The 25,755-nt window shown below is 42.6% G+C and overlaps 1 protein-coding gene across 1 annotated transcript; it reads right to left on the bottom strand.

Annotated features, from left to right (window-relative positions):
* Window positions 1–25,070, bottom strand: CUNHXorf58 (chromosome unknown CXorf58 homolog). The gene is made up of 8 exons (XM_041003312.1): window positions 24,952–25,070; window positions 23,788–23,887; window positions 20,618–20,712; window positions 19,014–19,125; window positions 10,579–10,710; window positions 4,031–4,260; window positions 1,432–1,588; window positions 1–177 (listed from the first exon to the last, which is right to left on the bottom strand). Exons 1-8 carry the CDS (start codon window positions 25,068–25,070, stop codon window positions 1–3), a joined length of 1,122 nt encoding a protein of 373 aa, XP_040859246.1.
* Window positions 25,071–25,755: the final 685 nt, after the last annotated feature.

Genomic DNA, 25,755 nt, shown 5'->3' on the forward strand with positions numbered 1-25,755 from the left:
TTAATATGATGCAGATTTATCAATGCCCAAGCATTCACACCAGGTGAATAATTCCTTTTCTTCTTTCTCCAAATCGATATCTGATAGAGATTCTTGAACCTCCACAATGTCAAAAGTTGGTGTGGAGAAGATGATCGTTTCTTGTGGTTTTTTAGTTGGTTTTTCTGTTTTCAGTTCCTAAGTGGGATTGTAAAGAAAAGCAGAGAGTTTTTAATATTTGTTTTTATTACTGTATATTTTACGAATTGATTCTTTACATATTTATCTTCATCCCCTAACTATTTACTGCAGGTCTTTTAAAGATTAGAAAGTAATATATGCATGCATGTTTACTGTAAATATCCCCATCATATAAAAGTATACTGTACAGTTTCTACTATGTTTACTGAGAAGTGACTTCTATTTTGAAGAAAGCACCATCAGAGACATGCTGAATCCGCATCCATAAGGAGATGACACGTAGTTTTTGTTTTTATTTTTTCAGCTGGACCTGGCTAGAGTGGGGTGCTAACTCTTGTTGATGTGGACGTAAAACAGCTGTTGTCTGTTAGAAAAGCTATTGGGAATTTTTACTTATTTGTATTTACTTGAATTGATTTTTTTAAAGATTTATTTTTATTATTTTTTCATTGGAAAGGCGGATATACAGAGAGGAGAGACAGAGAGGAAGATCTTCCGTCCGATGATTCACTCCCCAAGTGAGCACAACGGCAGATACTATGCCGATCCGAAGCCAGGAGCCTCTTCCGGGTCTCCCATGCAGGTGCAGGGTCCCAAAGCTTTGGGCTGTCCTTGACTGCTTTCCCAGGCCACAGGCAGGGAGCTGGAAGGGAAGCGGGGCTGCTGGGATAGAACCGGCGCCCATATGGGATCCCGGGCGTGCAAGGCGAGGACCTTAACCACTTGCACCACCGCGCAGGGCCCTCAAATTGATTTTTAAAAATATTTATTTTTATTTATTTTTAAATTTAAGAAGCAAATTAAAGAGAGTGAGAGAACAAGAGAACATGCTTCCATCTGCTGGATCACTGCTCAAATGGCAGCCAAGGGCCAGAGCTGAGCTGATCCAAAGCCAGGAGCCAGGAGGTCTTCCTCTAATCTCCCACACAGGAGCAGGTGCCCAGGGACTTGAGCCATCCCCCACTTCTTTCCTAGGCCAAAGGCAGGGAGCTGGATGGGAAGTGGGGCAGCTGGGACTCAAACCAGCACCCAGAGGGGTGCCAGTGCCACAGGGTGCAGGATTAGCTTTCCCAAATAATTTTTAAAATACATATGTTCAGTGTGGAAGTAGCCTTGTGTTACCGCAGGCATAATATGCCAAAGATGTTTCAGCCTTGAACTTGTAGATAGAAATATTTCACGCAAGTCAAATTACTTACAAGCTATTTCATTATGGTCTACAACAATGAATGGAATACAATTTGTAGTCACCTCAGGAGTAGGTTTTTCTTTAGCCGCCTTGTAAACTTTCTTCATTTTTTTAACTTTCAGTTGAGCTTGCTTGGACCGACGTCCCAGATGTTTACACTGGCCTGGATGGTAGGAGGGTCGATAAGAAGATCGGATATTCACAATGGATGTAGGATATCTAGAAAATATTTGATTTACAGACAGAAACATCACACAAAATCAAATTTAAATGTGAAACAAGTTCCAAAATTTACAATATGTGCTTTTAATATTCTATGTGTAATTAGTCATATTGCATGTAAGATTTCAGCTTAGACTTATTTCTGCCTAAATTTACAAAGCATAGTTCTTTATCTGGTATTTTATGAAGGTATATAGGTGATGCTGCTAACAAGGGTGGTGAAAATTACAAAATCTAGGACCAATTTACAATCAGTATTTCCGGAAAATACTGCATAGTAGCTACCTGAATTGTTTTTCACTCTATGCTAGCACAAAGAAGATTACAGTTCGTAATGGTTGACAGAATAAGGATTTTTTAAAATTCTTTTTTTTTATTATTGAAAAGTCAAATATACAGAGAGGAGAAGAGACAGAGAGGACGATCTTCCGTTTGCTGATTTACTCCATAAGTAGCCACAATGGCCAGAGGTGGGGTGATCTGAAGCCAGGAACCAGGAGCTTCTTCAGGATCTTCTGTGGTGGGTGCAGGGTCCTAAGGCTTTGGGCTGTCCTCCAGTGCTTTCCCAGACCACAAGCAGGGAGCTGGATGGGAAGTGGAGCAGCGGAGATGTGAACCAGCACCTATATGAGATCCCAGTGGAACCAAGGCGAAGATTTAACCACTAGGCTATCGTGCCTGGCCTGAAGAAAAATGTTTTTAAAAAATTTGTGTTGGGGTCAGACCCAGTGGGTGCCATGCCCACAGTCCCCTTGACCTTATCAGCGCAGGGCACGTGGGTTCAACCTCCAGGTGCCAGCACCTGCATCACTTTGCCAGTGAGCTTCTCCTGGGGAAGATTCCTTGTGCGGGGGAGGCTGGACAGGAGAAGTAGCTGCACTTGCTGCGGAGCAGTCCTCCTCCCAGGGCTGGTGGGTGCTGGTGTAGTGACACCCAGCTCCCACCCGAGGGCTGACTGTCAGAGCCCGGGCTCTCTGGCCTCTGGGATGACTCTGACCTTCTCAACAGGGCCGGAGCCCCAGTTAGCCACAGCGCTGGCACTGCTGGTGCTCGAACCCTGCTCTCAGGGACTGCTTGTGGCAGATCCCAAACGGAGCCTGCATCCAGCGATGCCATTAGGAGAGTGTTTTGTCCTCTTTAATTGATTTAGAATCTGGCTGCCGATCTGGCTCTTAAGTGACTCACGCTTGGATAATCAGTAGCACGAGTCCCAACAGCAGGGCTTGTTGCCTGGGGTTATCACGTCTGGTGGCTGAGAAAATCACATCATTTATTCGACCTTGGTGGTAATAGGGTTAAATTCTACATTCAGTGCTCATGTGGATGAGTTAGAGAAAATCTATCTCGTGATGACAGACTGTGCCATCTGTCTGGCAAATGTATAGCCCTGATCATATAATAAGTGGTTTAAATTTCGTTATTGGGTCAGCATCACTCATCTCCATTCCTCGGGAAAAAAAAAAAAACACAGCATGTCTGCTTGATGCTAGGCCTTCAGTGGTTTTTTTTTTTTTCCCCATGTGTTAAAGGAGACTTTTTCATTTCAAATATGACTGAAAATAGACCAGCACTAGGCTCTTTCGGTGTTACTATGTCTTTTCTTTTTTTCCTTAAGAAACCAGTTTAATTTGTAAATAAGTTGGGCTAGGTGAGACTTAGTAATGGAAAGAAAAAAGAATTATAATTGGAGTAGTCATAGTCTGTCCATGTTGTTTCAGATCATAATACATCTATTTTGCTACAATGTGTGTTTCTGTAATGTGAATTGGCTCACATGCTATTGGTAAAGGAGGAAATAATGTCACTGTAATTTCTGTGCAATTTATCTGCGGCGAGGGGAGCCAGAATAGCAAGAATAGCATTTTAAGCTGCAGTAGAAAGCGAAGAAAGCCCTCAGCTCTGTGCTGTGTGGACGGTGGGAGCCCTTTTCACTGCAGTTTTGAAAACAGAAATTTGTTCTTCTACCTAGGGCTCTCTCAGAAAGACACCCCTCCTTCACACCTCAACTGAAGCCACCGTTACCTGGACCTTCCTCCCCACCTGGGATTGCTCTTGGCCCTGTGCAGTACACCCTTCCTCTTGACTCCTCCCAAGGCAGCCAGGCAGGCCGGGGCCCCGCTTCCACCTGCACTGTGTGTCTGCTCCCTGCTCTAATTATATAGTTGCTGCTAGTTCTTCTCTGTGGCACATTCTTCATATTTGCTGTGGCAACCTCTAGCCACACTGAGCTGCTTCTGATGGCACAAGTTACCTTCCCATGTGTCAACTGTGCTTTTTTGTTAGTGTACCATTTACAAAGTTGCTTGAATTTTGACCAATGAGCCCTAACCCAATTTGTCCCCCATGTGCCCTTGTATTGTCTTCACTTAGTTATTTGTCAGAATGTGAACATTTTCAGAAAGGCACCTAGTGTTGTAACCAATGAAGAATCTCTTTTACCTAATTTCAGAAACAATCTGTAGCTGGTGCTGGCGCATTTCTTCTGTTTGTGGTCTCTGTGTCAGATACTTCATTTCTTTTTGTAGACGGTCTGAGATGACTTTAGTTTGTGCGTATTCGACTATGTCATATATCATCATTGTTCTGGGGATATTTTCAAGGTTTAATTTTCGCCAATAGTTGTTTTTGCCACCAGAAGATGCGGGGGTTTCATCCAGGAGGCTGGAATACTATATGAAAAAAAATGATTAAGAATGATGTGGGGTGGGTGGTGGGGTGGGGCGGGGCATTGCAATGACTCAACTTGCTAATTCTCTGCCTGCAAGTGCCAGGATTCCATATGGGCACTTGTTTGCGTCCTGGCTGCTCCACTTCCAACCCAGCTTCCTTCCTAAGCACTGAGAAAGCAGTGGAGAATGGCCCAAACCTTTGAGATCCTGCACCCATGTGGGAGACCCAGAGGGGGCTGCTTCGCTTCAGACTGGCTCAGGTCTGGCCATTGTGGCCATCTAGGAAGTGAAACAGTGGATGGAGGAACTTTGTCTCTCTCTTTCTCTCTCTTTCATTCTCTCTGTAAATGCATCTTTCCAATAAAACTAAAATTTTTAAAAAAAGGATGATTGCAGGGCCAGAATTTGGTTGTGGTGGGTAAAATCACTGCTTGCAACACTGGCATCCAATAAGGATGCCAGTTCTAGTCCCAACTGCTCTACTTCAGATCCAGCTCCTGGAAAGAGTGGTGGAAGATAGTTAAGGTATTTACGCCCCTGGCACTCATGTGGCAGACTTCATAAAGCTCTTGGCTCCTGGCTTCAGTCTGGCCCAACCCTGGCTATTAGGCCATTTCTGGAGTGAACCAGTGGATGGAAGATCTCTGTCATTGTTCTTTAAAAAAAAAAAAAAGCATTTTTTTTTAAAGGATTTATTTATTTTTATTGGAAAGGCAGATATAGAGAAGGAGAGACAGAAAGATCTTCCATTTTCTGTTTCACTGCCCAGTTGGCCACAGCGCCCAGAGCTGAGGTGATCTAAAGCCATGAGCCAGGAGCTTCTTCCCGGTCTCCCATATGGGTGCAGAGCCTTAAGGCCTTGGACTCTTCTCTGCTGCTTTCCCTGGCCACAAGCAGGGGGCTAGATAGGGTGAGGATTTAGTCACTAGGTTAATGGCACCAGGCCCAAAATAAATAAATTGTTAAAACAAAGGAGATTCCTTGATACCATCTCTGAACTTGACTGACATCTCTTTTTCAATGACTCTATGACTAAATGTTTTAGTTTTCTGTGTATATCTTAGATTTCTTATTGGAAAGCATGGATGATGTCACATAGTATCATACACAAAGTACCACATCATTAAATACTTACTAAATGCATCAACATTTTTAAAAGATTTTAAAAAATTTTTTATTGGAAACTTAGCTATACAGAGAGGAGGAGAAATGGAGAGGAAGATCTTCCATCCGTTGATTCACTCCCCAAGGGACCACAATGCCTGGAGCTGGGCAGAACTGAAGCCAGGAGCCAGGAGCTTCTTTGGGATCTCCCATGTGGGTGCAGGGGCCCAAGGTTTTGGGCTGCCTTCTATTGCTTTCCCAGGCCACAAGCAAAGAGCTAGAAGGGCCGTCAGGACATGAAGCAGCACCCATATGGGATCCTGGCACTTGTGCAAGGCAAGGGCTCTAGCTGCTAGGCTGCTGCACCAAGCCCAAATGCATCAACATTTTTATGGCAAACATAATAAGATACATTAAACCTAGGATAAGCCTAAAAATGAATAATAACTAAGTGTTCTGCATAGTGAGTAGGGCTCATTCATGACATGCTTGAGTTGATGGGACATTTGTACAAAACCTTTTCAGAAATGATGAGCTCATCTCTGGTGCTAAATGGAGAATTTTAGAATTTTTCTATTCTCATTTGGAATATATGTAGAAAGCCCATTTTTCTTTTTATCCAATTTAAAATGATATTGACGGGGCCAGAGCCATGGTATAGCTGGTTAAGCCACTACCTGTGGCACTAGCATTCCACATGCATACTGGTTTAAGTCCCAGTGGTTCCACTTGTAATCCCTGCTTATGGCCTGGGAAAGCAGTGAAGGATGGTTCATGTCCTTGGGTCCCTGCCCCCAGATGGGAGACCTGGAGGAAGTTCCTTGTTCCTGGATTTGGATTGGCTTATAACTCCAGCCATTGTGGCCATTTGGGGACTAAACCAGTAGATGGAAGACTTCTCTTCTGCCTTTCCTTTTCTCTGTAAACCTGCTTATCAAGCGAAATTAAATCTGTAAAAAATGATATTGATTCAGGGACCTAGAAAATACAGGCATATATAATCACTTTAACATTATTAATGTGGATTTAAGAGATTGGGATTGGGCAGGAAGTTATAGCACTGAAACACAGAATAATAATGAGGCCTTTAGGGTATGTTATACACACACAAACACTCAGAAGCTCTCCCATGCTTCAACACACACAGACAGGCATTCCGCATTTTGTACCATTTAGGCATGCATGAGTTATAATCACCACCATTTAGTTAAATAATACGAGTGTCCCAAGAATGTGGTTCAATTTCAGTAAGCAGCATTTAAGCATAGGCAAGTTGAAGCACTTTAGGCTGTGGATCACTATATAAATGACAGATGTGCCTAACAATTAGTGACAAATCATGTCATGTCTTTCAAAGTCTGACAGTGATTCATCACTGCAGATGTGTTATTTGGTTTAAAACACAGTAGGGTTTATGATTGCATTACCTCTTTGTCTTCTAGTGGAAAAGTAACGTGGCATTTTGCAAAAATGGATAATCAAAAGACAGATTTGGTCAGCAAAGAGATAAGAAGAGTTAATACTGTCAGTGAAACTGGAATCAGATGCAAATGGAGTTCCAGAAAAAATGAGGAACTGTAGGAACGCTGACCTGGCCATCACTAAAGAGACTGCAGGTGTGCAGCAAGAGGAACGTGGGCAAGGTGAGCTTATCAACCGAAGTGAGCAAAATGGCCATGATGAAAGCGATGGAGCAGTCCCTGAAGGAGGATGCCGACCAACAGCCACTTCCCAATAAAGGGATGTTGAGAAATCTGACAACATTTAAAGTGCAAGGCATCAAGTGCCAGCAGTGGATTCACATTCACAGAGGAGTGTACCAGTTTGCCCAGGCAAAGCAAAGGTGCTTGCTCCTTTGCGTAAGTTACGTGAGAGCAAGAAAGCAAGAGTCATTCAAACCCTTCTTGGTAAGTTTGTTCCACAGATTTGGGATTCACATATTATACAATTCATCCATTTAAAGTACAGAAGTAAATGATTTTGAGTATATTCACAGTGGGTAAGTTTTTTTTTCTACAAAGAAACAAAACACTTTAATTCTTAATGACTGTAATGTTCTAAATTACAGTGTGATACATGTGGTTTTATTTCCCCTTTCATTTTTTCTATATGAGGATACTTTTTAAAATTTTTGGAAAATGGAATGAAAAGATAGGTTTATTTTGTTGCAGAAAATGTTTCAATTCATGCATAGTTTTCCCATAATCTTCATTTTCCACAAACTTTCTGAATTCACTGTGTATACATGGATTTCAAAATTTGTTGCAGCAAAATACCTTATCTTTTAATTCCACTTTCCACAACCCCTGTGAAGCGCTCTCATATATCTAAAACACACACAGTAAGAGAGCTTTGCGTGTTTCAACAAAAACGTTTAAAGGTCATGGGACAGCCACAGCTCTGCCCATTAAGTGTGCTTTGCAGAATTCTGCTTCCACGGCCCTTTCTGATCCTGCACTCCTGCACACGCTGAGGTTGCCTCTATGTATTTTATTTCCTAAGAGTGGAGTAGTAAATGCATCGTGGTCTTGGGCCTGTCAATGATTGACTCTGCTACTTATTAGCTGTGTGATCTTGGGAATGGTTTTGAGAATATGCACATGCAGAGCTAAAAATGGTGACTTGACTATACAAGAACCCAATAAATGCCAGCAATCATTAATGCCCCCCTGCCACCCCTCCATTAGGTCTCTCTTGGGACTCTTCTCTGTGACATGAACCCCCAACATATCCACAGTCTGCAAGGATATGACCCCTGTCCTCAGCAAGGATCGTGAGAATCTCTGGGTCTACTTATTTCCTTGTTCCATTCTCTAATCTTGTAAGTTTAGGCTCTTAAAAAAAAAAAAAAAAACACAACCCCAAACACTGGTGGTAGTCTTATAAATGCCATGTTTCACATTGGAGCAACTGAGTGAATAGCAAACCATATGAATTTTTAATTTTAGGTAGAATGTTAGGATTTCTTGTTTCTTTAGATCTTGCAAAACAAGAGTAATGATAGTACCAGCCTCTTTGTGTTATCAAGAGAGTAAAAGGAGATGGGATTTCAGAAGCATGCTTCTTTTTCTTCAGGTATCTAGCTCAATTAAGTTCTTTGAGTCAGCACTGCTATGCATACAGTTATGCAAAGCAGAAACCTAGGAGACACAAGACATGCAGGCCACCTTCCGTTTCAGTCTGCTATCTGGAACCACTGCTTTCTTCACTATCTATTGTGTGTCCAAACTCACGGCCCTAAAGTAAGCCATTTATCCCATCACCACCCCCTGAACCTCATAGTAACAGAGGACCACTGCTGCCCTCTAACCTGTTCTTCACATGGCAGCCACAAGGAGTTCTTCACTCCCTCATTCAGATCAGGTTCTTTCTTCTTCTTCTTCTTTTTTAAAGATTTATTTATTTTGATAGGAAAGGCGAATATACAGAGAGGAGGAGAGACAGAGAGGAAGATCTTCCGTCCAATGGTTCACTCCCCAAGTTAGCGCAACGGCTGGAGCTGAGCCAATCCGAAGCCAGCAGCCAGGAGCTCTTCTGGGTCTCCCATGCGGGTGCAGGTCTCAAGGCTTTGGGCCATCCTAGACTACTTTCCCAGGCCACAAGCAGGGAGCTAGATGGGAAGTTTGGCCGCCGGGATTAGAACCAGCACCCATATGGGATCCCGGTGTGTGCAAGGTGAGGACCTTAACCATTATGCTATTGCACCGGGCCCAGCTTATTTCTTGAAGCACTGCACCATATTCTCTCTGTGCACAGAATAAGGAAAAAAAAACTATCTGCCTCTGGTCTGCAACTCTGTCTGCTGATTTCTTCCCAGGCTGATGGCACGCCACACTCTCCTACATGCTTTTCTTCAAGTCCACAGACCTCCTCACAGTTCCTGCAGCAGCTCCTGCCCCAGAACCAGGGTCTGAGTAGTGTCACCTGTCACCCTCCACACACAGCTTAGTAGCACTGCCTCTGGGAGGCTATGACACACTTCACCTATGGCCTGCCCAACAAGCATTATTCAAGGGAGACTTGTAAAAATAATGAATGGAACAGGAGTGTGCTCAGGGAAGGAGGGCCAAGCACTTGAACCATGACTGTTCTCATTCAGGTGAGGGAAGGGATCTTTTTATTAGTGACTGACTTAAGGGGAGCATGTGACCTAGTTCTGATCAAATGTGTCTGAGGGAGGGGTGGTCTTTTAATAGCTTCTGGGAATTTTTTTTCTTCCAGAAACAAAGAGAAAGATAAACTAGGCTTTGGTGCCCTAGTTCAGATGTGCTTGGGACATCCACAGAGTGCCTGGGTTTGAGTTCCAGGCCTGCTTCCCATTCCAGTTCCCTGCTAATTTGCACCCTGGGAGGCAGCACCTAATTGCTCAAGTAGTTGGGTCCCTGCCACCCACATGGGAGAACTGAATGGAGTTCCTGGTTTCTGGCTCAGCCTAGCTCAGTCCTAACTGTTGTGGGCATCTGGGAAGTGACCTGATGGCAGATTGTGTCTTTCTGTGTTGCAAATAAATTTAAAAAGAAATGAAAAGTTTTGAAGAGAGAATAGGAAAGATGCTAGGAGTTTTCTTTTTCTTGCCTTTGAATGGAGCTGAGGAGTGGAGTGGAGAGATTCTGACCTGAGCACTGAAGTTCTTGGGCTGCTGAATTAGCTAGTTGAGGCACCACCTGCCTGGTTACTTTAAACTTTTTGTGGTTTAGAGTATTATGTTACTGGTAGCAGACAATATGAAAATAAAAGAACCCTTCTTTACTAAGTCAAATGCTGTTGTGTACTTGTTTAGCACCATTGTGGTCATTTTTGACTTTTACTATTTTTTTTTTAATTGAGATGAAGTTAGCAGAATATAAATTTACCATTTCCACCCATTTAAAGTCTATAACTCAGTGGGGCTTAGTATATTCATGATGGGTTTGGATGGGTAGTTCACAGGCTGGAGTGATGGAAGAACAGGGTGAGGGGGATGATTGATCACGGGCTGTGAGGTTTCCTTTTGGGACAGTGAGAAGATCCTGGAAGCAGATGGCACTGATGACTGCACAGCACTGTGGCTGTGCCCGAGGTCTCCAAACTGCACGCTTCAAAGTGGCCAACATGTCAATTTCATGTTATGCACATTTGACCACAAGAAATAAAGCACATGATTCTTTTTGAAGAACAGAGTCAGGAAGGGCTTTTTTTGGTGTGTTTTTGAACATCTGCATATAAATCCCTTACCTGTATATAATCCCTCATGGTAATAATATCAACCTTTTCAGTTACTTTGAATTTCTGGAAGCGACGTTCATCTTCCAGAAGTTGTTCATAGAATTTTCTTATTCCCATCATTTTGCAAGCATCACTTACTCCCTATAAAGAGCATAGGAAATAGACTTTAAAATAGAAGCACAATAGCATTAATTATCAGCACACACTGATAATTAAGATATAATTTTCCTGAAAAATGTGTCAAATATCCTTTGTTCAGGAATATTGCTATTTAATATAAAGGCTACATTTACAAAGAGATTTTATAGAGACTTTTACACCACTTAAAATATGTTCCCACAGCTTTGCCTACATCGTTTTAAAATGTAGCTGGGGACTAGTTGAGCCTACAATACTTAGTGGACAATAGTTTTTAAAAAGATTTTTTTTTCTGCCCGAGAAATACTTTTCCTGTAACATCATTTGTGCTGTGGATGCACAGGAAACTTATGTGGTGATGAAAGCCAGTTGTCTCAGGAATCACATGAAAGATATTCTGGGGAGGACACTCCCTTTTTTGTGTTTCTTAATTCAGCGCCCCCAATTGGAAACATTTCACAATGCCCAAGCCTCAGTGCCCCTCTTTGGACTTCATTCACTGTAGGTAAAAAGTAGCAGATAAAGGTGTTTTGCTTTCCTCCACTTTTCTCCTCATTGTCAATATTTTGTTTTCAAGGAAAGCACCGAAAAATCAGAAAGAGAAGAATCTGAGAACATAAAGAGGCTCAAAGCCTGTCTAGTCCTCCTTGCGCCATCCCCTTTCATCTCTACCTAACCTTGTGTTGAGAGCGATACAGACTGCTGAGTGGCCACTGTGCTCCTCCGAACCCCCTGTAGGCACCAGCAGACCTTCTAGCTCGCCCTTCTATTACGGACCTGTGTTTCTGGCCACCAGGGCTATGCTGATGTGGAGGGCGGCTGGCATGGAAGAAAATTTCCACCTCTTGATTCCAGGTCAGTGTTTTCTGTCCCTTCATATGCCAGAATGTGATCATTAGTGAAAGCAGGGAAATGGAGGTTACAATGCTGATTCCAGGTCTTAGAAGAATGCTGGAGACAGGTTCACAATTTGCTTCCTCTATGCCAAAGTCTCCATCTTGTTATCAAGACTGTTTCTCTTTATTTTATTCTTTGAAATATAAAAGGTTCCATGCCACCATTGCTGTCCCTTCAAATTTAGTACATTTACCTTGTTTTCCCTTTTGCACTTTCCATATGTATCTGTGATTTTTGAAGCTTTTTGTTTTGTTAGTTTCCATACACTATCTATGTAAAGAACAATATTCGAGCTGGCATTGCAATGATAGGCTAAGCTGCTGACCAGGACCCTGGCACCGCATAGGAACACTAGTTTGAGTCTTGGCTACTGCACTTTTAATTTAACATTTGTTAATTTTTTATTGGAAAGGCAGATATACAGAGAGATAGAGAGACAGAAAGAAAGATCTTCCATCTGCTGGTTCACTCTTCAAGTGGCTGCAATAATGGGAGCTGAGCCAATCCAAAGCCAGGAGCCAGAAGCTTCTTCCAGGTCTCCCACATGGATAGGAGGGTCCCAAGGGCTGCTTTCCCAGGTCACGGACAGGGAGCTGGATGGGAAGTGGGTCAGCTAGAACATGATTTGGCACCCACGTTGGATTCTGGCACGTGCAAGGCAAGGACTTTAACCACTAGACTACCGTATTGGGCTGCTGTTCCATTTTTTTTATCCAGCTCCCTGCTAATGCATCTGGGAAAGCAGTAGAAGATGGTTTAAGTGCTTGGGCCCTGGTACCCATGTGGGAGGCCAGGATGGAGTTCTAGGATCCTGCCTTTGGCCTGTTCTAGCCCTAACCATTGCAGCCATTGGGAGAGTGAACCAGTAGATGGAAGTGCACTCTCTCTCTCTCTTTCTCTCTCTTTCTCCCTCCCTCCCTCTCGTAAGAGTTACAGAAGGGTGCACACACACACACACACACACACACACAGACTGCATTTCCTTCTGAAGGTTCACTCTCCAAATAAGGCCAGGTTGAAGTGAGAGTAACACAGAAAAAGAGGGAGAGACAGAGAGCCAGTGTTGCAGTTGGTGATTTAATTCAGTATACTACAACTCCAGCCCTATAAATAAATCTCTAAAAAAAATGAAAAAAAAAAAAAACCAATATTGGACCATCTCTCCATTATGCTTTCTCCTGTTCATTTTCTGTGGGTACTAATTAACCAGACCCACAGTGACACCAAAGGTAAAAGCAAATAATTGTACATTGCTGCTGTAGGAATTTCTTTAGGTATAATTATGTTACTTTAACTCCAGTTACTTAGAAAAGTCTTCACTGTCAGTTCCTTCCTACACTGGCCCCCTTAGCCATCACCAACTGTCTCTCCAAGTCTCAGTTCTCGGCTGTGTTTGGCCTATTTCCGCCTATGTGCGATGGTGTCTGAGCAGTGTTTGCCATCGAGTGCTCACGATGTTGTTTCTCAGACACCCACCATGTACAGCCAGGCTCAGGCAAGTCCTGGACAGGAAGAGAAGGCAAAGAAGAGCACGGTCCCCAGAGAAAAGGGGAGGCAGACAGACAGATAAGATCCAGCATATCAGCGCATCGGAGTGGAGCCAAGAGGCAGGTTCTGTTCCTGGTTGGTGACTCCAAGGGTCCAGGAGGAGAGTTTTCTAAAGCAGACACTTCACCGGATATTCGTAACACTGATCCTGAGCCTCCCCCCACCCCCGACTGCCCTGGGGCTACCTGTTGACCTAGATTCCCACTTAAATTTGTAAAGTCACTTCCCTACCCCTGCTGGGAATTCCTGTAAAGTTACTTCACTATCTCAAGTAATTTTCTCATTCCTACTGGAAATTTCATCATGAGGGTGAGTAGCAACTGGTATCCCGGCACTGAAACAGGCTTCTTGATTTAGAACAAGAATAACAATCATCAGTTATTATTTTAACAGTTACTATTACAGTTCACTTAAGTATAGTTGCAGAATAAACAAAGCCAAAACTTTTGAGGTTGTTTTAGCTTCAAAATATGTACAGATAGCAGAGATGAGCTTTCAAGTCTCAGGGTTGAACAAGTCCCTAGGTTCTGAGTTACTCATCAGCAGAGTGACCACAGGGCCCTCAAGGAGGATGTGTGTGCTGCTGCTTCACCTGGCTTCTGACTCTTAGGATTGGTTCAACTTCTGTGGGCTTCAGAGTTGGGCTCCTTCACCTTGTAATTGTCAGACTTCAGGCAAACTCGTTTTTAAAAAATTTTTGTAAGATTTATTTATTTGAAAGACAGAGTTTCAGAGAATGAGGAAGAGGTGGAGAGAAAGAGCTAGAGTCTTCCATCTTTCCTAGTGGCTGCAATGGCCAGGGCTGGGCCAGACAGAAGCCAGGAGCCAAGAGATTCTTTTGGGTCTCCCACACAGGTGCAGGGTCTCAAAGACTTGGCTCATCTGCTGCTGCTTTCCCAGGCCACAGGCAGGGAGCTGGATGGGAAGTGGAAAAGGCAGAACTTGAATGGGCATCCAGATGGGATGCTGGCCTCACAGACACCAGCTTTACCCAGGGTGCCACAGCAAGGGCACTGGAAAATTAGTATGTCAAGCATAAAGACAGTGGTAGTTCTTGCGGTATAGTCAGTTAAGCCATTACCCACGATGCCTGCATTCCTATCAGAGTGCCGGGGACTGAGTCCTGCCTGCTCTGCTTCTGATCAGCATTCCTTGAGGGCACCTGAGAGAATGAGTGGATGGGAGATTTGTCTCTGTCTCTACTTCATAAATAAGATGAAGATAACGTGAGATCACGTGAGAGTACTTCACAGCTTGTGGAAAAATAAAATTCACATTTATTTTGGTGCAAAAACTTTCATATTTCATGTATGCATAGTTTTCTCATAATATGTATTTTTTTAAAGATTTATTTTATTTTTATTGGAAAGGCGGATATACAGAGAGGAGAGACAGAGAGGAAGATCTTCCGTCCAATGATTCACTCCCCAAGTGAGCACAAAGGCCGATGCTATGCCAATCCGAAGCCAGGAGCCTCTTCCGGGTCTCCCACACAGGTGCAGGGTCCCAAAATCAGAATCACACAACAGCAAAATTCCAATAAGACAAATTAAATTGCCTCAGATGTTCTGCATAATTTAAAAAGCCGTCCTCGACTGCTTTCCCAGGCCACAGGCAGGGAGCTGGATGGGAAGCGGGGCTGCTGGGATTAGAACCGGCACCCATATGGGATCCTGGGCGAGGACCTTAACCATTGCACCACCGTGCCGGGCCCATAATATGCATTTTAATGGAATTTCTTAAGCCCATCAAAGAGTTTTTATGAGAATTTAGTGAAATACCATACAGACTAAGATCATATTTTACAGAAGTATGTTCACTAAGGGTACCTATTGGTAGCAATAACATTCCTTTTATTTAAAAAAATCCTCAAGGCTCAAAAGGATAGGGATTTTAAGAAATATTTACTAATTTTATTTGGAAGGTAGAGAGAGATTTTCTATCCACTGGTTCACTTTCCAAATGCCTACAGCAGCCAAGGCTGGGCTGGTGGAAGCCAGGAACCAGAAATTTAATATAAGTCTCCCATGTGGGTGGCAAAGACTCAAGGACTTAAGGCATTGTGTGCTGCCTTCCAGGGTATCCAAGAGCAAGAAGCTAGAATCAGAGTAGAGCTGGAGTTTGAATCCAAACACTCTTATAGAAAATACAGATATCTCAAATGGCAGCTTGACTGCTGTAACAGATGCCCACCCCAGGGCAGGGATTTTCAGTAAGTTACTGGGTGTTATGCACTATGAACTGCCAATTGGGACCAACATTGTGGCTTAGTGAGTGAAGCCACCATCTGCAGTGTTAGCATCCCATATGGGTGCTGGTTCATATGCCGGCTATTCCACTTCCAATTCAGCTCCCTCCTAATAGTTTAGGAAAAGACGTGGATGATATCCCAGGTATTTGAGCCTCTGCTACCCACGTTGGAGACCCAGAAAAGTCTCTGGGCTCCTGTCTTTGGCCTGGTCCAGCCCTGGCCATTGCAACCACTTGCAGAGTGGTGCAGTGGATGGAGGACCTCTTTTCTCCCTTTCTCTCTTTCTAACTCTGCCTTTCAAATAAATAAATCTTTAAAAACAAAACAAAACCCTGTCAATCAACTAGAGGCGTTCCAGGGTATGGGGAGGGCACCTTTTAAACAGTGATTTCAAATGGTATGGGCCTTAATGCAGATGTTGATTTGGTGGGAGGAGACAGCGGTGGTGGGGCCGGAGACTCTGTATTCTTATGAGGCACCCAGTGCTGTAGGGCTGTGGGATGCCATGTGATGCTTCAATACATTTATACATTTTATGTAATGTTCAATGGAGATAAATATATTTCCTCAAATATTTAACATTTCTTCAACGTGGAAACTTTCCCAATTTTTGCTTCAAACTCTTCATAAAATACATACTACATTACAGTCACTCTGCTGTGTGAGAGAACACCAGAGCTGTTTATTTCTGGCCAGCTATCAGGTAGTACCTGTTTAAATAACCTTTTTCCATCCTCACTCAGCCCTGCTATTCTCAGTCTCTATAACCACCATTTTATTTTCAACTTCTGTAAGAGTGACTTTTTTAGATTCCACATATAAGTGAGATGATGCAGTCAGTCCTGTCTGTGCTTGGCTTAAAAAGATCTCTTTTAGCACCAATTGTTCTAGCACCACTTGAACTGCCTTGGCACCTCGATGAAGATTAACTGATAATCTATGCATGGTTCGAAATTCTCTGTTGTCTGCTGCTGAGCTATATGCGCTCACTGTTGTGATTACTGTAGCTCTGGCACCGTGGCCAATCAGTATCAATCCTATTCTCCCCCAAAGGGGTTGAGGCTATTCTGCATCCTTCCACTTGTTTTTGTAAATGAGCACATAAAGAGTGCAGTTCAGAAGTGCTATGGAAATGGAATTGTGGTACCTAGAAGGAAGGAAAAGATGGAACGCTAACAAAACGATCTGTGAAGTTTTCCCTCACTTATAAGTGAACTTAGACTAAACATCTGAATGGACTAAAACTGGCTCATTCACTTAAGAAGTAAGTAAACTTGGGAAAAATTAGATGTGCTTGCTGATGATACAATCCCTTGTTCAAAGGGCAGTGTGTAAGCTTAATGTGGAAGAAATTCCACTTTTACAAATTTTCTGTCAGCCATAAATTCAAACGTTATCAGAGTTTGTTTTGAAGCTGAACAAAAGGGAGAATAAATCCCTAACTGTTCTTTTCAAGTTCGGAATGCTCGCATCATTAAAAATCCATAAAAACTTTAGAGAAACATTCAAGCTGGACAGTATACTTGTATTTTTATAGTAAGAACAAACAAAATTTTCATTGTGTACATATCTTCATGGGGAAAAAAACCTAAGGATGCATGGCGACTATTACAGTGATACCCCAGGAGAGTGAAAGTTGCAGCACAGAAAAGAAATGCACAAAGCATATTTTCATGTTATATCTAGGCTATTTTTCTATATTCTACAGTTACTTAATAAGTTCAGTAAACTTTAAGTTATAATATAGTATAATATAATATAATATAGTATTATTTAAGTATAATATAGTATTTGGATGTTTTCATACATGAAGAGGTCTTTGCAAATTCCATAAAAGATACATATTACCTTCTCCAGATTTATTTGGAGTTAGCATTGTAGTAGCGTGGGTTAGGGTGCCACTTGGAATATTGGCATCCAACATCTGAATGCTGGCTCAAGTCCTGGCTGCTTCACTTAGTTGTTTTGTTTTGTTTTGTTTTTGTTGTGGCTATTCCACTTATGATTCAACCTTTTGCTCGTGCATCTGCCAACAGAAGATGGCCCAAGTGCTCAGGCTGTTGCTACTCATGTGAGAGACCCAGATGGAGTTCCTTTGTGGCTCCTGGCTTTGGTGCGGCCCAGCCATGGCTGTAGTGGGCATGTGGGAAGTAGACCAGCAGATGGATAATCTTTCATGCATTGAGTCAGTCCCCAGATGCCTACAGCAGCCATGGTTGGAGCTGGCAAAACCAGGAGCCTGGAATTCCAACCTGGTTTTCCTGGGTAGGAGCAAGTCCTTGGACTATCAACTGCAGCAGGAAACTAAATTAGAAATAGAAGTGGGACTCCCTGCCAGCCACTCTGATGGGGGGGGGTACCCTAAGTGACAACTTAACCTAATGTGCCACAACATCTCTCCGTATATTATCTTTTTAATTCTATTTTTTTCCATGAGCCTTTTAAGTATACTCAAGTACAATGATTTCTGACCAGTTCCTCCAAGGTCGTCATCCCTTCAATCCTGGGCATTTCAATTCCTGGAACAGCTCTATTATACAACCTCAAAACAGGGACAACAATGAGCTTATTCAGAGCAGACTTTCATACACTTTCATACACTTTCACATTGGAAACCAATATACATAAATGAACAAGCAATAGTGTTTTTGAAACACCATGGTCCATAATGCAAACATATTGTCTGTGTGACGCATTTCTGAAGCAGAGCTCAGAATTCTCCCTTGGCTGAGCACGCAGAGGAGCAGCCCATGCTGTTTCTTGAATGCTCTTGGGAGTTGGTGCACCGACTGCATGGACCTGCTCAGAAGCCACCGGGCTGGGTGGTCCACTCTCCTGAGAAAATGCTACATCTCATGGCTTCCGATGAGCTGCACTTTTGTGTAAATATTTGCAGCAGGAGACCTTCCTGTGGTTACAAGAAAATAACTTTTGAAGTATGACTTATAAAATACTAAATATGAGCATGTTCACCTTTAAAACTCCATTATAGTCAGGAATAAGGCTCAAAGGAGTAAAATCTCTGCTGGAGATCCCTGCTATTCAAAGTGTGGCTCATGGACCTGTGGCAGCAGGGGCAGTGACAGCATTTAACAAGATCCCCAAGCGAGTCCTGTGCTGAACACACAATTATGGTGAATATTCATGGAACTGAAAAGTATGACAAGATCACACGTATGCAGAGATAAAGATTTTGCAGGTTCTTTTCAATAGCATAGTCCAGGACATATTTTTCCCCTAAATATTCTGCCAGAATCACACAACAGCAAAATTCTAATAAGACAAATTAAATTGCCTCAGATGTTCTGCATAATTTAAAAAGCCCTGATCAACCACTCTGCTGCTTTAGTTTATTATTAACAAACCAAAAATTTAATACAAAGAAAACGGATGGATTTTTTTCCCTAGGATCTTATTAAGTAATTCAGTCCAAATGCTTTTTAGCTAATAAATGGAGATACTTGGCAACACAGTGCTTAAAAAAGCACAACCTGCCTAGTGAGCTGTTTAATGATGAAACAACCTGCTCTGTAGACTGTGAAGGTAATTCAGATCGTACCTAGATGCGAAGGAGCTAAATTAACATAAAATGTACATTATGAAACGTTACCTCACTGCATGGCTTTAGCATATTTTTCCCACTAAGATATTGGTATCCATGGCCTTCAGTATGAAGAAAAATTTTAAACACGATGAAAGGTGGAAATTTTTCGCCACTAAATCTGGAATAAAGACCAAAAAAAGGAAACATTAGGCTTGAAGTTTTGAGCCCAGTTTCTTCTCCCCCTTTGTACTTAAAATAATTCAGGTCTTTCTTGTGCACAAGGTTAAGGCTATGCCCAGAACATATAAAGAACTGGTGGCAAGCAGCCAGCAATGAAACTTAGTGGGTAAGCTAGCACCTGCAGCAGCAGCATTCCATATCAGAATGCCAGTTACGGTTCCAGTCCTGGCTGCTCTGCTTCCAATCTGGCTTCCTGCTAATGTGCCTGGAAAAATGACACATGATGGCCCCTGCCACCCACATGGGAGGCCAGGATGGAGCCTCTGGTTCCTGAAACTGGCCTGGCCTCGGTCTGGCTTTTTTAGGCATTTGGGGAATGAAACAGCAGATGGAAGATTTCTGTTATTGTGCTTTTTTTTTAAACCCCTAAGATTTACTTATTTATTTGAAAAACAGAGTCTCTCTCTCTCTCTCTCTCTCTCTCTCTCTCTCTCTCTCTCTCTCACACACACACACACACACACATACACACACACCTAACTTTCATCTGGTAGTTCAGTTCTCAAATTGCTGCAATGGCTGGGGCTGGGCAGGCAACACCAGGAACCTGGAACTTCTTCCAGGACTCTCACATGGATATGGGCCCAAGCACTTGGGCCTTCCTCCAATGCTTTACCAGTTGTGTTAGCAGGGAGCTGGATCAGAAGTGGAGCAGCTGGCTCTCAAATCAGCACCCATATGGGATGCTGGCACAGCAGGTGACAGTTTTACTGCTACAATGCAATGCTAGCTCCATCATTGCCTTTCAAAGAAAGAAAGAAAAGAAGGGTCCAGTGTGATAGCCTAGTGGCTAAATTCTCACCGTTGCTATGCCATGGTTCCCCATATGGCACTGGTTTGTATCCTGGCTGCTCCACTTCCCATCCAGCTCCCTGCTTGTGGCCTGGGAAAGCAGTTGAGGATGGCCCAGAGCCTTGGGATCCTGCACCCATGTAGGAGACCCAGAAGAAACTTTTGGCTCCTGGCTTTGGATTGTCTCAGCTATTGCCATTGTGGCCACTTGGGGAGTGAATCAGAAGGTGGAAGATCTTCCTCTCTGTCTCTCCTCCTTTGTATATCTGACTTTCCAATGAAAATAAGTAAATCTTGAAAGAAAAAGAAAGAAAAGAAAAATGAAGGAAGGAAGGAAGAAAGGAAGGAAGGAAGAAACCTTTTAAAAATTTTGATCAAATGAAATAGGGTATAGAAAATGGAAGGCCCACAGTTAGTGGTGTTCACAACTATAGGGACAGCAATGAGATGAGAGCTACTCTCTGGCCATCTGGAGCCAGAGCCATGCTTTAGCATCCCCCGCAAACACATGGAACTAAAGAGCACACATGCACTTTGTAATCCTATCCTAAGAAGCCTCTTAGACTAGCATCTAAGCATCTAAGACTTCTTCGTATTACCTAGGTACTTCTTGAAATAAATCAGCACAGACACATTACCTGAATCTGACTTTGCACTTCATGCTTGGATCTTTAACAAGTTTAGCCTCCAAGGGGCTCACTTGCTTCAGTATTTCATGTGTCACATGATATTCCTAAAATAGAGGAGAGTCCCGTAAATGCAAAATAGAACGTGCCCAGATGCAATTTCCTGACCTGAACAGGAGCGGTGATGGTAGAGTATGCTCGACCAGGCTCAGTTCTCCTCTAGGCTCCTGCACTTGCCAGCTTCGCAGCCTTCAGTTAGTTACTTCACCTTCTTGGTCTCTAGGTTTAAATATCTGTCCCTTCCATACATTGCAGGCTCTGCTTCTTGCCTGTGGTGATGTGTTCTACAGTGGGTGATAATTACTGAGAAAATGTGTCTGACCACGTTTCTGGGCCACTAGACGGTAAGTTTCATGAAACTAGGAACAGTGTCTTTCTTCTTTCCCACTACACTCCTAGCCTCTAGCATAGTGCCTGAGAAACAGCACACGTTAAACAAGTATCTGATGCTGAAGGAATTACTGTAACATGGGTATGATAATAAGAATAGTCAGTTACCTGCTTTTAAGAACCTTGATGTGCTGCATACCGTGTTAGGTGCCTTACACAATAATCTCATTTGATTCATACAACTGCAATAGTTTTAGAATATTATCATTCCCATTTTACAGATGAAAAGGTTGAAACTCAGGGAGTTTTTCTAACTTAAACAAAAGCATACTGGTAAAGGAAAACAGGATTCAAACTTGGATCTGTTTGACCCTAAAGTTCCTATGTTTTCCCCAAATGCCCTCAACCTATCTTTATACTACTGTTAATCATATAAAAATCTGGTTAAAGGTTTTTTGTTTTTTCTTCTATTTTATTTTCAATTTTATAATACAATTCCATAGGCCCTTAATCCCTTCCTAAATTCCCTCCCTTGAACTGTTTTCCCTCATATTATTACAGTAGCATAGTTCTTCATAGACAGTCATTAAGTCCTTCATTCTGCTATTTAAGTATATCCTGACATTATAGGTATGGACAATGGCGGAGAGTCCAGTATCCTATTGTCAAGTTTCATTGGGAATCCATCTTTGATTTAGAAGCAGAGATGCATACTGCATTACATCTTCACATCTGGATATGATAGTCTCTATTACACAGTTACTATACATTCCTTAAAATGAGAAGCTATAAAACAAAATCAACAAAGGGAATAAAGTTTAAAAAATTACACCACCATGGAGTTAAATAACATGCTACTGAAGAACCAATGTTTCAATGAAGAAAATGGGCAAAGGTTTTTTAATGTAAAATATTTACTTGAAACAACAGGATAATAGAAAAAAAATAATTTCTTCCCATTACTAAAAGTCTAAAAGTACAAGACCAGTATTTTATAATAATTAAATGCAAGTACCCTATGTGAAGGTAATGGCCAATGGGCCTAAAGTGTCGTGGGTTCCCTGGGGCGTGGGTTACTTGGAGGCATTCTGTTCTGACATCAGAAATGGCTCTGCGGGGCAGGAGGTGAAGAAGGATACACATTGCTCAGACTTGGTGATTTTGCAGAGCTGCTAAAATTCCCGGAATGTGCTGCTCTGTAGAACAGACTCTGACACGACAGGTTCTTTTATTAGGCGACTACTTGGTACTATATCAAGGGAGGCTGACCACTCTGCTGGGATTGCCAGGATCAGTTTCATTGGAAGAGAGAAGCCGTGCTTCTGTTATGGGTCTTATTTTTCACTCAGACAGGATCTTTATCTTCACATTGTTCTGTATGAGCTTTCTGGGACAATGTGGCAAAGTTGAATGCTGTGAAAGCATCGACACTTATTTAGCCAGCATCTCATTAGCAGATGCTGTGTCATTTACTCTGCTGTCACAAACAATGCTGCAAGGAAATTGGACATATATTATACAATGGAGCACTAGATTGCAATTGCTTGGGTGGGAAGAGGTAAAGTTACTTTTAAAAAAGTATTTATTTATTTTTATTGGAAAGGTAGATATACAGAGAGAAAGATCTTCCATCCACTGGTTCACTCCCCAAGCAGCTGCAACGGCTGAACTGATCCGGAGCCAGGAGCCAGGAGCTTCTTCTGGGTCTCCCACGCAGGTGCAGGGGCCCAAGGCTTTGGGATATCCTTGACTGCTTTTGCAGGTCACAAGCAGGGAGCTGGATGGGAAGTGGAGCTGCTGGGATTAGAACCAGTGCTCATATGGGATCATAGCATGTATAAAGAGAGGACTTTAGCCACTAGACTACTGCCCCGGGTCTGTAAAGTTACTTTTTAAAAAGATTTGTTTCATCTGTTTAAAAGAGATGGAGATATGGAGAAATTTTCCAATTGTTGCTTTGCTCTCCAAGTGGCCTCACCAGCTGGGGCTGGGCCAGGCCAAAGCTAGGAGCCTGGAATTTGATCCAGGTCTCCCACATGTGTGGCAGTAGCCCAAGCACTTGGGCTGTCTTTCACTGCTTTTCCCAGGTGTATCAGCAGAAAACAGGACTGGAGGTAGAGCAGCTGGGACTTGAGCTTACACCCATATGGGATACTGGCATCACAGATACAAGCTTAACCCACTGTGCCACGATGCTGGCAGTAATGGCATTTGTAATCCAGAGATTTTACGTTGGGAGATCAGTATCTCACGTTTTCACATAAGGAATAAAATAAAATTTACAAACCTCAGCAATATATTAATTTCCACCAAAGAAACGAGAGTCATTTACATTACAAGCAGGGTTAAGATGCCACTGACATCCAATCCCATCAGAGTGCCTGGGTTTGATTTCCAGCTCTAGTTTCAGTTCTAGGCAGCAGGTGATGGCTCAAGTACTTGGCTCTCTGCCACTCATGTGGAAGACTTGGACTGAGTTTGCAGCTCTTGGCTTCAGCCTGGCTCAGCCCTGCTCAGCTCGTGTGGGCTTTTGGAAAGTAAGTCTGCAGATGGGAAATCTCTGTCTCTTTTCTTTTTGCATTCCAAATAAATAACATAAATAAATAAAAATGAAAAAGTCATCCACATTAAAAATGAATCCAGAAATATTCCTTCAATCTAATAACAGTGCAATATTATTAGACTCAAATAGAAATGATAAAGAAAGCTATCTAGCTTATCTTGAATTCAAAGATCTCTTCGCTTGATAAGTAATTAAATTGCTGGGAGAAAACAAAAAGGACAGTTCCTACCGCTGCGCAAATGGTGTGCTTTAGCAGTCGGAACAGCATCCTGTCCATGTAGGTTAACCAGGCTCTCTGGATGATTCCAATGGAAGTCTCTTTATTAAAGCTGGGGGAAGAAAAGAGGTTCATTTGTATGGAGTGTTTTCATTTCCCCCACATCCTGGAGAACTCTCAGTTTCTGCATCCTCTTTCTGTGCCTCCCCATCTCCTGTGCTAAGGCTGACCTAATGAGGGACACTTGGATGTGGGAATTGGAACTGGTCACTTACAGAATGAAGTCAGAATGAGGATAAAGAATATTCCCTTGGAGGTTAAAAAAATGTACTGGCTAGGGCTTTATCATGAAGAGGATTATATATTAGAAATTAATCATTAAGAGGCACACATGTTGTAAATAAAAGTATGAGGAGATAAGTTGCTTTTTGAAACATCCAAGACCTAAAAGGGTTCTGTTACAGTTGTTTCTTAAAAACACGGTCCAACTAGCTCAAGTGCAATGAAAATGGAATGTGGAATAGTCAGTTACTGGAGGCCCAGTTCTGTTCTGGGGGCTGAGGACTATGCCCTAGAAAAAGAATCTTCCTTCTCTAGATTTTGCCTTGAACCAGGCTCATTCCTGACAGGTCAGAGAATTCTTCTGCTTCTGATTATGGCCCAGCACTGAAAGATTGCTGCGGTCCCCCCCTCTGCAACATCCTCTTCTTGCCCATCAGTCTTCTCAGAGCTACGTGCAAGAGAAGTACTAGCTCGATGCTGCGGAATACCGCTTTTGGAATTCCTCTCTCCGCTCATCTCTACGAGGCACAGGGAAGGAAAGGCCTGAAGTGCAGAAAGCCAAGCTTTGGATCTCACCTGATAGCATTTTACAAGCTTCCTACCCCATGAGTCACTTACCCTCTCCCAGTCCTGGCTTCATTTAGAAAAAATAGTAATACTCAGGAGAACCTTGTCCCATGGTAATATCAGATCAAACAGATGTGTATTAACAAGCTTTTGCACATTATAAAATGCTACACTTACAATATTGTTATTCCATTGGAAAGTAATTTTTTAAACCCAAAATGCCTCTCGTTTATGCAAGAGGTGTTGGGTGTCACCTGTGTCAGCAGCATTTACGAACTGTACAATTATGAAGAGTGCTACACGGCATATAGGTGAAGAGGCACTTACGGTAGAAAGATCCTGGTCTCGACAGTAGCAGCAAAACGGACTTTTTTTTTGGGAGCTCTCTTGTCTGCTTTGCGAATAGCCGTCCCTTTAACAATTGGGGAACCATATGTTTTCCTCATGATGAAGCTGTCTGCAAGCACATAAATTCAGCTTTTGAAGACATAATCTAATAACACTGTTGGGATTATACTGGAACACCATATATGATTGTTGTGCCAATCCCAGAAGCCTCTTTAAAAGGGAAGGCCCTGTGCCTTTCCTAATGTTGGTTAGTTAAGATTCTTTGTGTCCTAAACATAATATGTGGTATGTAGGAAAGACAAGTGACCTCTCCATTGCATTCTAGCTGCTCTGTTTCTAGTCTCTGCCTATTTCCATTCATCTTTCCATTACTGCTGGAATGAACGCTTTAGCACACTCAGTCTTACCATTTCCCCACAATCACCCCAACAAGCTTGCTGAGGGCAGGTGTCTGGCTAACTATGGAGTCAGCCACCAGTGTCCAGTAGAGTACAGGGTTTGCTTTTGCTTGCTGGCCTTCCATTTTTTTTTTCATCAAATTTCTGTAAGACTTTGGGCAAGTCACTTACCCTCTCCACAGTTCAGTTGCTGCCTCGGCAAACCTAGTGAAAGAGTGTGTTAAACGAACTACTGGCTCCTCTGCGTTTCTTACTAGTCTTTGAAGCATGACTCTGAAGTAGATGCGGCTCCCAATTCTTTAGTCTTTTCTACTAAACTAGGGGTCTTTATCTTCTCTTTTGGGACCAGAGACTCCTACGGACAGATCCATTCGGTAACTATGTT

The sequence above is a fragment of the Ochotona curzoniae genome, unplaced genomic scaffold, assembly GCF_017591425.1.
Source record: "Ochotona curzoniae isolate NIBS_2020 unplaced genomic scaffold, NIBS_Ocur_1.0 contig_1274, whole genome shotgun sequence".
Taxonomy (NCBI): Eukaryota; Metazoa; Chordata; class Mammalia; order Lagomorpha; family Ochotonidae; genus Ochotona; species Ochotona curzoniae.

What these genes read in the sequence shown, in the direction of transcription:
- CUNHXorf58 (XM_041003312.1), bottom strand. Translation starts at nt 25,070, where the DNA reads ATGAGGAAAACATATGGTTCCCCAATTGTTAAAGGGACGGCTATTCGC. An exon ending in AGCACACCATTTGCGCAGCG is followed by an intron (nt 20,713 to 23,787) that starts GTAGGAACTGTC and finishes CCTCTATTTTAG; the next exon opens with GAATATCATGTGACACATGA. An exon ending in CCATGAGGGATTATATACAG is followed by an intron (nt 4,261 to 10,578) that starts GTAAGGGATTTA and finishes TTTTTCATATAG; the next exon opens with TATTCCAGCCTCCTGGATGA.